This window comes from Nycticebus coucang, chromosome 19 (genome assembly GCF_027406575.1).
Source record: "Nycticebus coucang isolate mNycCou1 chromosome 19, mNycCou1.pri, whole genome shotgun sequence".
In the NCBI taxonomy this organism is placed as follows: domain Eukaryota; kingdom Metazoa; phylum Chordata; class Mammalia; order Primates; family Lorisidae; genus Nycticebus; species Nycticebus coucang.
This window is the reverse complement of record NC_069798.1, coordinates 17,771,327-17,783,786: the sequence shown is the minus strand read 5'-3', so window position 1 is coordinate 17,783,786 and position 12,460 is coordinate 17,771,327. Positions and strand designations below refer to the sequence as shown.

Sequence of the window (12,460 nt, the reverse complement as noted above, 5' to 3'; positions counted from 1 at the left end):
CCCCATGACCTTAATTGTCATTAATTGTCCTCATACCAAAATTGAGTACATAGGATTCATAAACTGAGTCTTCTTTCTTTTTTTCATATTTAAATCATCTTTATTTACAAAATACTATCCTGAGAATTATAATTCCATTAAGCTTCCATTTGAGCAAAAGTATAATTACTTAAGTAACAGCAGTTACATAAACTGAAAATGAGAGATAAGTCACAATTACTTTTGAAGAGAGCAAAAACATTGTCAGGTTTCTTGTTGTGGTTCTGGACGTTCAAGTAGCAGGCTTATTTGAGGGCAAAATCAACCCTGCAGGGAACTTACTTTTACTTTCAGAAGGTAGAGGTGGAGAGAAAAATCCAGCTCTTAGGGGAAGATAAGGAGGAAAAGCCCTCAGTGGATAGACACTTCTCATTGCAAATGCAGATGTGGCGGACCAAGCAAGTCCCTTGGTGGAAAATAATCTCGGGGAGCCCCATACATACTTCCTGGAGGTGGTGGAGGAAAAGGAGGTCCTCTTCTCATGAACGGATCCCTCGTATCCACTGGAAACAATGGCCTTCTCATTGGAGGAAGAGGTGAAGGGACAAAGCCAGAGCCTGCTGCTTCACTTTCAGCAAGAAGAGATGAGTTGGGCACATTTGAATTACCATGATCATCTTTGGTATCATTTCTACTGGATTCCATTTCTGAAGATACTGGTCCATCCATCTTATCAAAAGAAGGCATAGTAAAGCTTCGGAGTTCTGCTGGTCCAGACAGTCTACCAGAATTAGAATAAAATTTGTCTTGCCATTGTGGAGGAAGAGCTGGATCAGGATATGTTTGAGCTGGTGGGGGAAACATCATCCTACAGTCCTGCTCCCATGGAGGTGACAGGGACTCAGTGTTAGACAGGGCCCTGTGAAGATCTATTAACCTATCACAGTTGGGTTCTCCTCTCTCATTGGTAATCTGAGGGTCCAGAGGATTCCCTGGGCCTCTTGAGCCTCTTCCTCCTCCCCCTGGAAACAAAGGTGAGAGTCTGAGTGGACCCTCCAACAAGGTTGGCGGAGAGAGAAAAGCTCTCGTTTCAGACGAAGGCCGACCCAATGGTGAGGGACCATATGAGGAATGCTCTCTGCCAAATGCTGTGTTTGGAACATCAAATGCATAAGGATCTTTTTCTAAAAGTTCAAATTTAAACGCTGTTTCAGTTAATTTTTGTCTGTTGTGAGCATTTTCTTTCCTTAAATCATTGAGGTTCCTTTCAGCAATCCGAGCTGCCAACCAATTATTATGTGCTTTTTTCTCATGGGAAATAATCTGTCTTTGATAAGAATGAATGGTTCGCTCTAGTTTGTCTTCAAGATCTTTGGCTCGATTTCTGTAGGTCTCCAATTCTTCAGCTGCATGGCTGATCTTTTCATCTACTTTGGAAAGTTTTTCTTCTTTCTCTAACTGGTAATTTCCCTCTACTGTTAACTTCCCATGGAGTCTCATTTCATTTTCTTGATATAGTTCAGTCATTACTTTAAGTTTCTGTTGAAGTTTCTGATTCTCACTTTCAAATTGTGCATTTTCTGACTGCAAAGATGCTTGTTCAGTCTGAAGATTTTTAATATGCTCTGTAAGTTCTTCCTTGGTTTTATCTACTTCAAATAATTGAGTGTAAATTTGGTTTCTTTCTCCTTCCAGGGTTTTCAAAGAAGCATTTAACTTAGCAGCATGAATCAGTTTCTTCAAAGCTCCTTTGGGCTGAGTATCTAAGTGACCACCACTTCCTGAGTCACTCTTCATTTCTAACTCCAAGTTATCATCCATTAGGTCTTCTCCAAGCACAGCCGTCCAATCTTTCATCTTTTGCAGGCTTTTAGTCAGAGACTTGATGTGATTTTCTTTATCATTTAGAATTTGTTCTGCGTGTACTTTGGAGTCTTCAAATGTTACTTTTTGTTTATTAAGTTCACTCACTTGTTCTTTCCATAATTCAGCTTCTTGGAAAAGCTGTTTCTGGCTTTCTTGAAGTTGAGAATTTTCATTCATAGCATCTTTTATTGCCATCTTAAGCCGTTCTTCATTCATTTGAAATATCTTGAAAGTTGTTTTGGCTTCAGCTACTTGTGATTTGAGAGATTTTGATTCATCTTCAAGAGACTGTATTGTCTTTGAAATATCTACCATCAATTCATCTTGTTCAGAATGTTTAGATTTCTCTTCTTTTAATTTTTTTTCTAGTTCTAGACAATGTATTTCATCCTCAAGTTTACATTTGGACCTGTTCAGCTTTTCATAGATTGCCTCCAAACTTTGCACTTCTGCTGACTCTTTCTCCAAGCTGGCATCCTTTAAAGATGACTCTAAGCCTTCATACTCTTTTTGAACAAGGCTAAATTTTTCAAGTAGTTTACATTTTTCTTCAATTAGTCCAGAAAGCTCTGTAGTAAGCTTTTCCTCTCTACCCACATAAAGCCAGCTTCTAACCGCTGGAAAACTTCTCCACACACAAAAAAGAATAGCAAAAAATCCAACAATAGTCACACATATCACCAATTGCCAGGGAAAACCAAAAGGATTAGGACCTGGTTTCATATCTTCAGGCAATATTTCCACAACCCTGCCTAGCTCTCCCAGGACCAGCCCCAAGTACTGCTGGGAGGCAGCTCCGGGCCCTTCCATGGCGACAAGGCTGCTTTGGCTGTCACAGCCACAGCCTCGGTCTGGCAGAGCCACAACAAGCAGCAGAGAATACCGCCGCGTTCGGTCTGGAACCGGAATCTGCAGCCAGTGACGCGAGCAGACCACAGCGGAGCCTGCTGCGGGGAGGGGGCGGGGCGCCGGCACCCTGGGCCTCTCGGGCCCTTTTGTTACGCTTCACATTCTGGGGCGGGGCAACCTGGCTCCTCCCCCACCAGCCTGCAGGAACACTGGAAGTGGGAGGCGCGCGCCACGCAAAACCAGTCTTCTTTCTCTCAGTTTTTCTTCTTATTATTTTATTTTATTTTATTAAATCATAGCTGTGTACGTTAATACAATCATGGGGCACCATGCACTGGTTTTATATACAATTTAAAATATTTTCATCAAACTGGTTAACATAGCCTTCCTGGCATTTTCTTAGTTATTTTGTTAAGACATTTATATTCTACATTTAGTAAGTTTCACATGTACTCTTGTAAGATGCACTGTAGGAGTGGTCCCACCAATAACCCTCCCTCCACCCATCCTCCCCCCTCCCTCCCCTTCCTCTTCCTCTTCCCCATATTCTTAGGTTATAACTGGGTTATAGATTTCATATGAAAGCCATAAATTAGTTTCATAGTAGCGCTGATACATTGAATACTTTTTCTTCCATTCTTGAGATACTTTACTAAGAAGAATATGTTCTAGCTCCATCCATGTAAACATGAAAGAAGTAAAGTCTCCATCTTTCTTTAAGGCTGCATAATATTCCATGGTGTACATATGCCACAATTTATTAATCCATTCGTGGGTCCATGGGCACTTGGGCTTCTTCCATGACTTGGCAAGTATGAACTGGGCTGCAATAAACATTCTGGTATAAATATCTTTGTTATAATGTGATTTTTGGTCTTCTGGATATATACCTAGTAGAGGAATTATAGAATGGAGTGGCAGGTCTATTTTTAGATCTCTAAGTGTTCTCCAAACATCTTTCCAAAAGGAATGTATTAGTTTGCATTCCCACCAGCAGTGTAGAAGTGTTCCCTTTTGTCCACATCCACGCCAACATCTCTGGTTTTGGGATTTTGTGATGTGGGCTAATTTTACTGGAGTTAGATGATATCTCAAAGTAGTTTTGATTTGCATTTCTCTGGTGATTAAAGATGATGAGCATTTTTTCATATGTCTGTAGGCCATGTGCCTGTCTTCTTCAGAGAGGTTTCTCTTCAAGTCCCTTGCCCAGCCTGATATGGGATCACTTGTTCTTTTCTTGCTAATACGTTTGAGTTCTCCGTGAATTCTGGTTATTAAACCTTTGTCGGAGACATAACCTGCAAATATCTTCTCCCATTCTGAGGGCTGTCTGCTTGCTTTACTTAATGTGTTCTTGGCTGTGCAGAAGCTTTTTAGTTTGATCAGGTCCCAGTAGTGTATTTTTGATGCTGCTTCAATTGCCTGGGGGACGGGGGTCCTCCTCATAAAATATTTGCCCAGGCTGATTTCTTCAAGAGTTTTCCCTGCACTTTTTTCTAGTATTTTTATAGTTTTTTATCTTAAGTTTAAATCTTTAATCCAGTGAGAGTCTATCTTTGTTAACGGTGAAAGGTGTGGGTCCAATTTCAGTCTTCTACAGGTCACCAGCCAGTTCACCCAGCACCATTTATTAAATAGGGAACCTTTTCCCCACTGAATGTTTTTAATTGGCTTGTCAAAGATCAAATAAGGGTAAGTAGTGGGTTCATCTCTTGGTTCTTTATTCTGTTCCATACATCTACCTCTCTGTTTTTGTGCCAGTACCATGCTGTTTTGATCACTATTGATTTATAGTATAGTCTGAAGTCTGGTAGCATTATTCCTCCTGCTTTGTTTTTATTTCTGAGTAATGTCTTGGCTATTTTAGGTTTTTTATTATTCCATGTAAAATGAAGTATTATTTTTTCAAGATTTTTAAAGTATGACAGTGGAGCTTTAATAGGGATTGCATTAAAATTGTATATTGCTTTGGGTAGTATAGACATTTTAACCATGTTGATTCTTCCCAGCCATGAGCATGGTATGATTTCCATTTGTTAACATCTCAAAGGTTTTTTTATTTATTTATTTTGTTTTGTTTTGTTTTACAACTATGTAACTTCCTGCATTTGTTTTTGAAGTCTTTTAATTATCATTCTGATTAAATGAGCGACTATTAATTCTTCCCACTTTGACTTGTAATATTATTTTGATCAAATGTTTTAAACCTTTGATATTTGACAAACTTCTTAAAAGTCAAAATTAAGTCCTTTTGACCTCAAACTATCTTTGAACTTTCCAGAGGGCCTCTTTAGAAAGTCAAAAAAGAGACATATCAAACTAATTAGGCTTATTTGATAGGTTAAATTCATATGAAAAGCATTGTTAAACAAGAAACAATGTTTCACTCTAAGTTAAATTTTTATGGGTGTGTTATTGCTGAGTACTGAAAAATTGAGATTCATAAAAATCTGATGTGTTCTCAGTCATAATTTTGTTTACCTTGTCAAATTGTTATAGGTTACAGAAATGACCAAATTTCTTTGATAATTGCCTCATTTTTATAATGAACTATCATCAAAATTTTAACTATGGTCATTATAAAGTCTTGTTGTCCAGATTTTTTTCTTTATTCTGATTCTTTTTTTTTTTTGAAAGTTCTTTGTGAGCAATTATAATCTTAAGGTGGTATGTCTTCAAGGAGATAATATGAAAAATATTGAAAAAACTGCTGGCAAGCATGGGTTTTTAATAATTTTGAATGCATACCATTGGACTGAATTTTGAGAATGCTAATGAAAAACTGGACTTACAAGACTGCTAACCCATCATCAAGTAAATAAGAATTAACTACATGAAATTAAACTGATTGAGGATTATGATTTTTTATGGCATTTATTATTTGAAAAACAGAATGCAGGAACTATCATGAATATTCATAATTTTATGGCAATATAGTTATTTGCATAAGTTTAATAAGAATCTATTCTTCTTATAATAGGACACAATTGGAAATACAGACTATATTACCAAACCTTTGACTGAAATGTCATATTTTCAGATATGACTAAATAGTTTTAAGGAACTAAAGTTTTGCTTAATGAAACCAATAAAAAGCCCCTGGAAAAACTGGCCTCATACCTAGAATAAACAGTTGCATGGCTGTCTTGCAGGTATTACAAGTGCAATCTGAGGGTAAGCTTGTTGTCTGTCTTTCTACCTTTGAGAGGCTTCTATAAGTCTAACATGAACTTTCTTATGAAAAATTTGAGCAAAGCAGACTTAAAAGGAACCTATATTAGTAATCACTATTTTTGCTGAACTTATGTATATAATAAGGCCATGTTCAAATAAAACTAAACTTATTTTACAAATAAATTATATTTACTATGATTATCTTTGGTAAAATTACGGGGGCTAGGGAGAGAAAAATTATGTTTCAGAAAAAAACTATAGTGCACGTGTTAATAGATTTTAGTTCATTGTTTTTGAGATTTTTATTTACTTGCAAGTTAGACTGGATTCTAAATTCATTCCTGGCTACAATTTTCCAAACTAATATTTCCAATTTTATCCCATTTTTCTAACTTGGCATCAATGAAATGAAATCTACCCTTTCCCTATAACCCGATAAGCTGAAACTAGTTGACTTGATATAATCTTCAGCAGAATCAGTATAACAGTTTATGTGTAGACAATTTTTTGTAACATGCAAACTGTAATCCAGAAATGTCTATCAGATTGACATTGTCTGCTTCCACTCTTACTGAAGATGCTTCAAACCCAAATGTAGGAATCTTCTAAACTTCCTCTCTTAAACTCTAGAGAAACTAACTTATAAACCATTCCAGACATTAATATTTGTTTTTCTTCTGTTTCCCTAGAAATGCCTCTTATTAAAGATTTGTTTTTTTGTACTACATAGAGTCATAACTTTTGTAGGAGGTCTACAAACACTACTTTTCAAAATGAGACACAATGTTTAATTGGACTGACCCATTTTCAAGAACAGGAAACTGGCTTAAGGAGATTGTTTTCCTCTCTGCTACTAACTTGATTTCTTTTTTTCCCCACAATCATCAACTCAGCCTCTAATGTGTGAAACTTCTAGGGATGTTTCAGACAGGGAAATGTTGGGGCTCAGAAAACAATACCCCTAAATATGGCACTGTGGCATGCTGAACACTTTAAACGGAAGAAAATTAAAAGGCCTAAGAAGCAGCCTCAGAACCAGGAACTTTCTCACCTTCTCCTGTTTTTCCTTCCCAGCACAGGGTGAACCTTTATCTCTGAAGTTTTCTTATTTGAAGCTTCTCTAGAAGGAACACAATTGTCTTCAATTCCTTCTCTGAAATTTCATAAACTAGAATGGATTAAACTCATATCACAGGAAAGAAGACTGAGGAATGTCACCTCCCTACACAGACTTTGTTATATGCTATTTTTATTGTCCAGTCCCATTCAGTTTCCAAACAGAATCATTTATAAACTAGTGTCTGCTCTTGGGGTCCACTCAAGTCTTCTAAAAATCATTTACTAGCTCACAAAATTCCCTAGATCTCCCCATTCTTACTCTCTCCTATGAAAGGATGCTGTTTAGCTTCAGCACCTGATCCTTCTTTGAGTCTCATATTTTATATGGTTCCCTTGCTCATTAATGAATTTGTATGACTTTTCCCCTATTGATCTTTCTATTGTCAATTTCAGAAAACCTTCGGAGAGAAGAAGGAAAACCCTTCCTTCATCCCTATAGCACACTTTGACCCAGTACTGTTATCTGATGTGGTTCTTCACCTCTGTCTAAATTTCAGTTAATTTCATTCGATTAATTTCTTTATTGCTCAGTTTAAATCAGCATCCTTTTTGTCCAGACCTTGAAAGCATCCAGGGCAACACTGTCCAATAGAAATATAATATAAGCTATGCATGTGAGCCATACATTAAATTTTTCTGATTAAAAACATTAACAAAACTAGAAACAGATGAAATTAATTTTTAAAATTAAATAATAATTTGGTTAATTTTTATTTTTTTATTTTTTAAGTTAATTTATTTTTATTGTTAAATCATAGCTGTGTACATTAGTGCAATCAAGGGGTACAATGTGCGGGTTTCATATACAATCTGAAATACATTCTCATCAAACTGTTCAACGTAGCCTTCATGGCATTTTCTTAGTTACTGTATATAGGCATTTGTATTCTGCATTTAGTAAGTTTCGCCTGCACCCATTCTAAGATGCACAGTAGCTGTGGCCCCACTCTATTACTCTCCCTCCACCAAAACCTACCACTTCCCTTCCCCTTCCTTGGCCCTTTCCCCGTAGTCTTGTGCTATAGTTGGGTTATAGCCTTCATATGAAAGCTATAATTTAGCTTCATAGTAGAGCTGAGTACATTGGATACTTTTTCTTCCATTCCTGAGATACTTTGCTAAGAAGAATATGTTCCAGCTCCATCTATGTAATCATGAAAGAGGTAAAGTCTCCATCTTTCTTTAAGGCTGCATAATATTCCATGGTATACATGTACCACAGTTTGCTAGTCCATTCGTGGGTCAATGGACACTTGGGCTTCTTCTATGACTTAGCAATTATGAATTGAACTGCAATAAACATTCAGGTGCAGATGTCTTAGTTATATTGTGATTTTTGGTCTTCTGGGTATAAACCTAGCAAAGGAATTATAGGATCGAATGGCAGGTCTATTTTTAGGTCTCTAAGTATTCTCCAAACATCCTTCCCGAATGAATGTATTAGTGTGCATTCCCACCAGCAGTGTAGAAGTGTGCCCTTTTCTCCACATCCACGCCAACATCTCTGGTTTTGGGATTTTGTTATGTGGGCTACTCTTACTGGCGTTAGGTGATATCTCAAAGTAGTTTTGCTTTGCATTTCTCTGATGATTAAGGATGATGAGCTTTTTTTCATGTTTTTGTAGATGGTGCATCTGTCTTCTTTAGAGAAGTTTCTCTTCAAGTCCCTTGCCCACCCTGAGATGGGATCACGTGTTCTTTTCTTGCTAATACGTTTGAGTTCTCTGTGGATTCTGGTTATTAGCCTGCAAATATTTTCTCCCATTCTGAGGGCTGTCTGCTTGCTTTACTTACTATGTTCTTGGCTGTGCAGAAGCTTTTTAGTTTGATCAGGTCCCAGTAGTGTATTTTTGATACTGCTTCAATTTCCTGGGGAGTCCTCCTCATAAAATATTCACCCAGGCTGATTTATTCAAGAGTTTTCCCTGCACTTTCTTCAAGTATTTTTATAGTTTCATGTCTTAAGTTTAAATCTTTTATCCAGTGAGAGTCTATCTTAGTTAATGGTGAAAGGTATGGGTTCAGTTTCAATCTTCTACAGGTTGCCAGCCAGTTTACCCAGCACCATTTCTTAAGTAGGGAATCTTTTCCCCACTGAATGTTTTTAATTGGCTTGTCAAAGATCAAATAATGGTAAGTAGCTAGGTTCATCTCTTGGTTCTCTATTCTGTTCCAGACATCTACTTCTCTGCTTTTGTGCCAGTACCATGCTGTTTTGATCACTAAAAATTTGTAGTACAGTCTCAGGTCTGGTAACGTGATTCCTCCTGCTTTGTTTTTATTGCTGAGTAATGTTTTGGCTATTCGAGGTTTTTTCTGATTCCATATAAAATGAAGTATTATTTTTTCAAGATCTTTAAAATATGACAATGGAGCTTTAATAGGAATTGATTAAAATTATATATTGCTTTGGGTAGTATGGACATTTTAACAATGTTGATTCTTCCCAGCCATGAGCATGGTATGTTTTTCCATTTGTTAACATCTTCAGCTATTTCTTTTCTTAAAGTTTCATAGTTCTCTTTGTAGAGATCTTTCACATACTTTGCTAGGTATACTCCCAAATATTTCATCTTCTTTGGCACTACTGTGAAAGGAATAGAGTCCTTGACTGTTTTTTCAACTTGGTTTTGTTGGTATATATAAAGGCCACAGATTTATGGGTGTTGATTTTGTAGCCTGAGATATTGCTGTATTCCTTGATCATTTCTAAAAGTTTTGTAGTAGAATCCCTAGTGTTTTCCAGATATATGATCATATCATCTGCGAAGAGTGAAAGTTTGATCTCTTCTGACCCTATGTGGATACCCTTGATCGCCTTTTCTCCCCTAATTGCAATGGCTAAAACTTCCATGGCAATGTTAAAGAGCAATGGAGACAATGGGCAACCATGCCGGGTTCCTGATCTAAGTGTAAATGATTTCAATTTAACTCCATTCAATATGATATTGGCTGTGGGTTTGCTGCAGATGGCCTCTATTAATTTAAGAAATGTCCCTTCTATACCAATTTTCTTAAGTGTTCTGATCATGAAGGGATGCTGGATATTATCAAAAGCTTTTTCTGCATCAATTGAAAGAATCATATGGTCCTTATTTTTTAGTTTGTTTATGTGTTGAATTACATTTATAGATTTACGTATATTGAACCAACCTTGAGACCCTGGGGTGAATCCAACTTGGTCATGGTGTATAATTTTTTTGCTGTGTTGTTGGATTCTGTTTTCTAAGATCTTATTGAGTATTTTAGCATCAATATTCATTAGTGATATTGGTCTATAATTTTCTTTTCTTGTTGGGTCTTTCCCTGGTTTGGGGATCAAGGTGATGTTTGCTTAGTAGAATGTGTTGGGTAATATTCCTTGTTCTTCTATATTATGGAAGAGGTTTAGTAGTATATGTACTAGTTCTTCTTTATATGTTTGGTAGAATTCTGACGTAAAGCCATCTGGTCCTAGGCTTTTCTTTTTAGGGAGATTTTGTATAGTTGATGCTATTTCAGAACTTGATGTAGGTCTGTTCAACGTTTCCACTTCATTCTGGCTAAATCTTGGTAGATGGTGTACTTCCAGGTATTGGTCAATTTCTTTCAGATTTTCATATTTCTGAGAGTAGAGTTTCTTGTAGTATTCGTTAAGGATTTTTTTAATTTCTGAGGGGTCTGTTGTTATTTCATCTTTACCATTTCTGATTGATGAAATTAGAGATTTTACTCTTTTTTTCCTGGTTAGGTTGGCCAAAGGTTTATCTATTTTATTGATCTTTTCAAAAAACCAGCTTTTGGATTTATTGATTTGTTGTATAATTCTTTTGTTTTCAATTTCATTTAGTTCTGCTCTAATTTTGGTTATTTCTTTTCTTCTGCTGGGTTTGGGGTTGGAGTGTTCTTCCTTCTCCAGTTGCTTGAGATGTCCCTTTAAGTTATTAACTTCCTCGCTGTCCGTTTTCTTGAGGAAGGCTTACAGTGCTATAAATTTCCCTCTTAGGTTGGCCTTTGCAGTATCCCAGAGGTTCTGATTATCCGTGTCTTCATTGTTGTTTTGTTCCAAAAATTTGGCGATTTCCTTCTTAATCTCATGTATAACCCATCTATCCTTTCAGCATAAGGTTGTTTAGCTTCCATGTTTTTGTATGGGTATGCAGGTTCCTGTTGTTATTGAGTTCAACCTTTATTCCATGATGGTCTGAGAAGACGCAAGGAATAATTTCTATTTTTTTAAATTTGCTGAGGTTAGATTTGTGGCCTAGGATGTGGTCGATTTTGGAGTATGTTCCATGGGCTGATGAGAAGAATGTGTATTCAATTTTGTTGGGATGAAATGTTCTGTAGATGTCTGTTAAATCCAGATGTTGAATGGTTGGGTTTAAATCTAAGATTTCTTTGCTTAGCTTCTTTTTGTAGGATCTATCCAGCACTGCTAAAGGGGTGTTAAAATCTCCAACTACTATGGAACTGGAGGAAATCAAGTTGTTCATGTCTGTTAGAGTTTCTCTTATAAATTGAGGTGTGTTCTGGTTGGGTGCATAAATAATAATAATTGAAATCTCATCACATTGAGTATTACCTTTAACAAATATGAAGTGTTCATCCTTATCTTTCCTTATTTCGGTTAGTTTAAAGCCTATTGCATCTGCGAATAGGATGGCAACGCCTGCTTTTTTCTGCTTTCCATTTGCCTGGAGTATAGATGACCATCCCTTCACCATGAGTCTATATTTGTCTTTTAGTGTAAGATGAGATTCTTGTATGCAGCAGATATCTGGCTTGAGTTTTTGTATCCAGTCAGCCAACCTGTGCCTCTTTAGAGGACAGTTCAAACCATTCACATTAATTGAGACTATTGATAAGCCTTTCGAGAGTCCAGTGGACATTTTTAATCCTTTTGCGACTGTAGAAGTTAGAATTTCATCAAAATCTTCTGGGTGGGTTTACTTTTGTGGTGGATGATTACAATGGTCTTTATGAAGGATAGGTCTGAGAATATTCTGGAGAGCTGGTTTAGTTATGGCAAATTTCTTCAACATGTGAATGTCATTGAGGTATTTAATTTCTCCGTCATAAATGAAACTGAATTTAGCTGGGTACAGGATTCTGGGTTGAAAGTTATTTTGTTTTAGGAGATTAAAAGTCGATGACCATCCTCTTCTAGCTTGAAAGGTTTCAGCAGAGAGATCTGCAGTTATTCTAATATTCTTCTCCTTGTAAGTAATGGTTTTCTTTCATCTGGCTGCTTTCAGAATTTTCTCCTTCATATTAACTTTAGTGAAATTGATTATGATGTGTCTGGGGGATGTCTTATTTGGGTTGAGTCGTGCTGGAGTTCTGAAACTGTCTGCTATCTGAATTTCAGAATCTCTTGGCATGTCTGGAAAGTTCTCCTTCATAATCTCATGGAGAAGAGACTCTGTGCCTTGTGAAGCCACTTAATCACTTTCGGGGATCCCTATAAGACGAATATTTGTTTTATTTGAAT

At 36.7% G+C, this 12,460-nt stretch overlaps 1 protein-coding gene across 1 annotated transcript; it reads right to left on the bottom strand.

The window, feature by feature from the left end:
* Positions 1 to 243: 243 nt before the first annotated feature.
* On the bottom strand, positions 244 to 2,688 carry LOC128571629 (melanoma inhibitory activity protein 2-like). Its single transcript, XM_053571222.1, is given in 3 exon segments — positions 244 to 273; positions 275 to 426; positions 429 to 2,688. Coding segments are annotated over 3 exon segments (2,409 nt in total). The 5' UTR covers positions 2,656 to 2,688.
* Between the last annotated feature and the right edge of the window lie 9,772 nt (positions 2,689 to 12,460).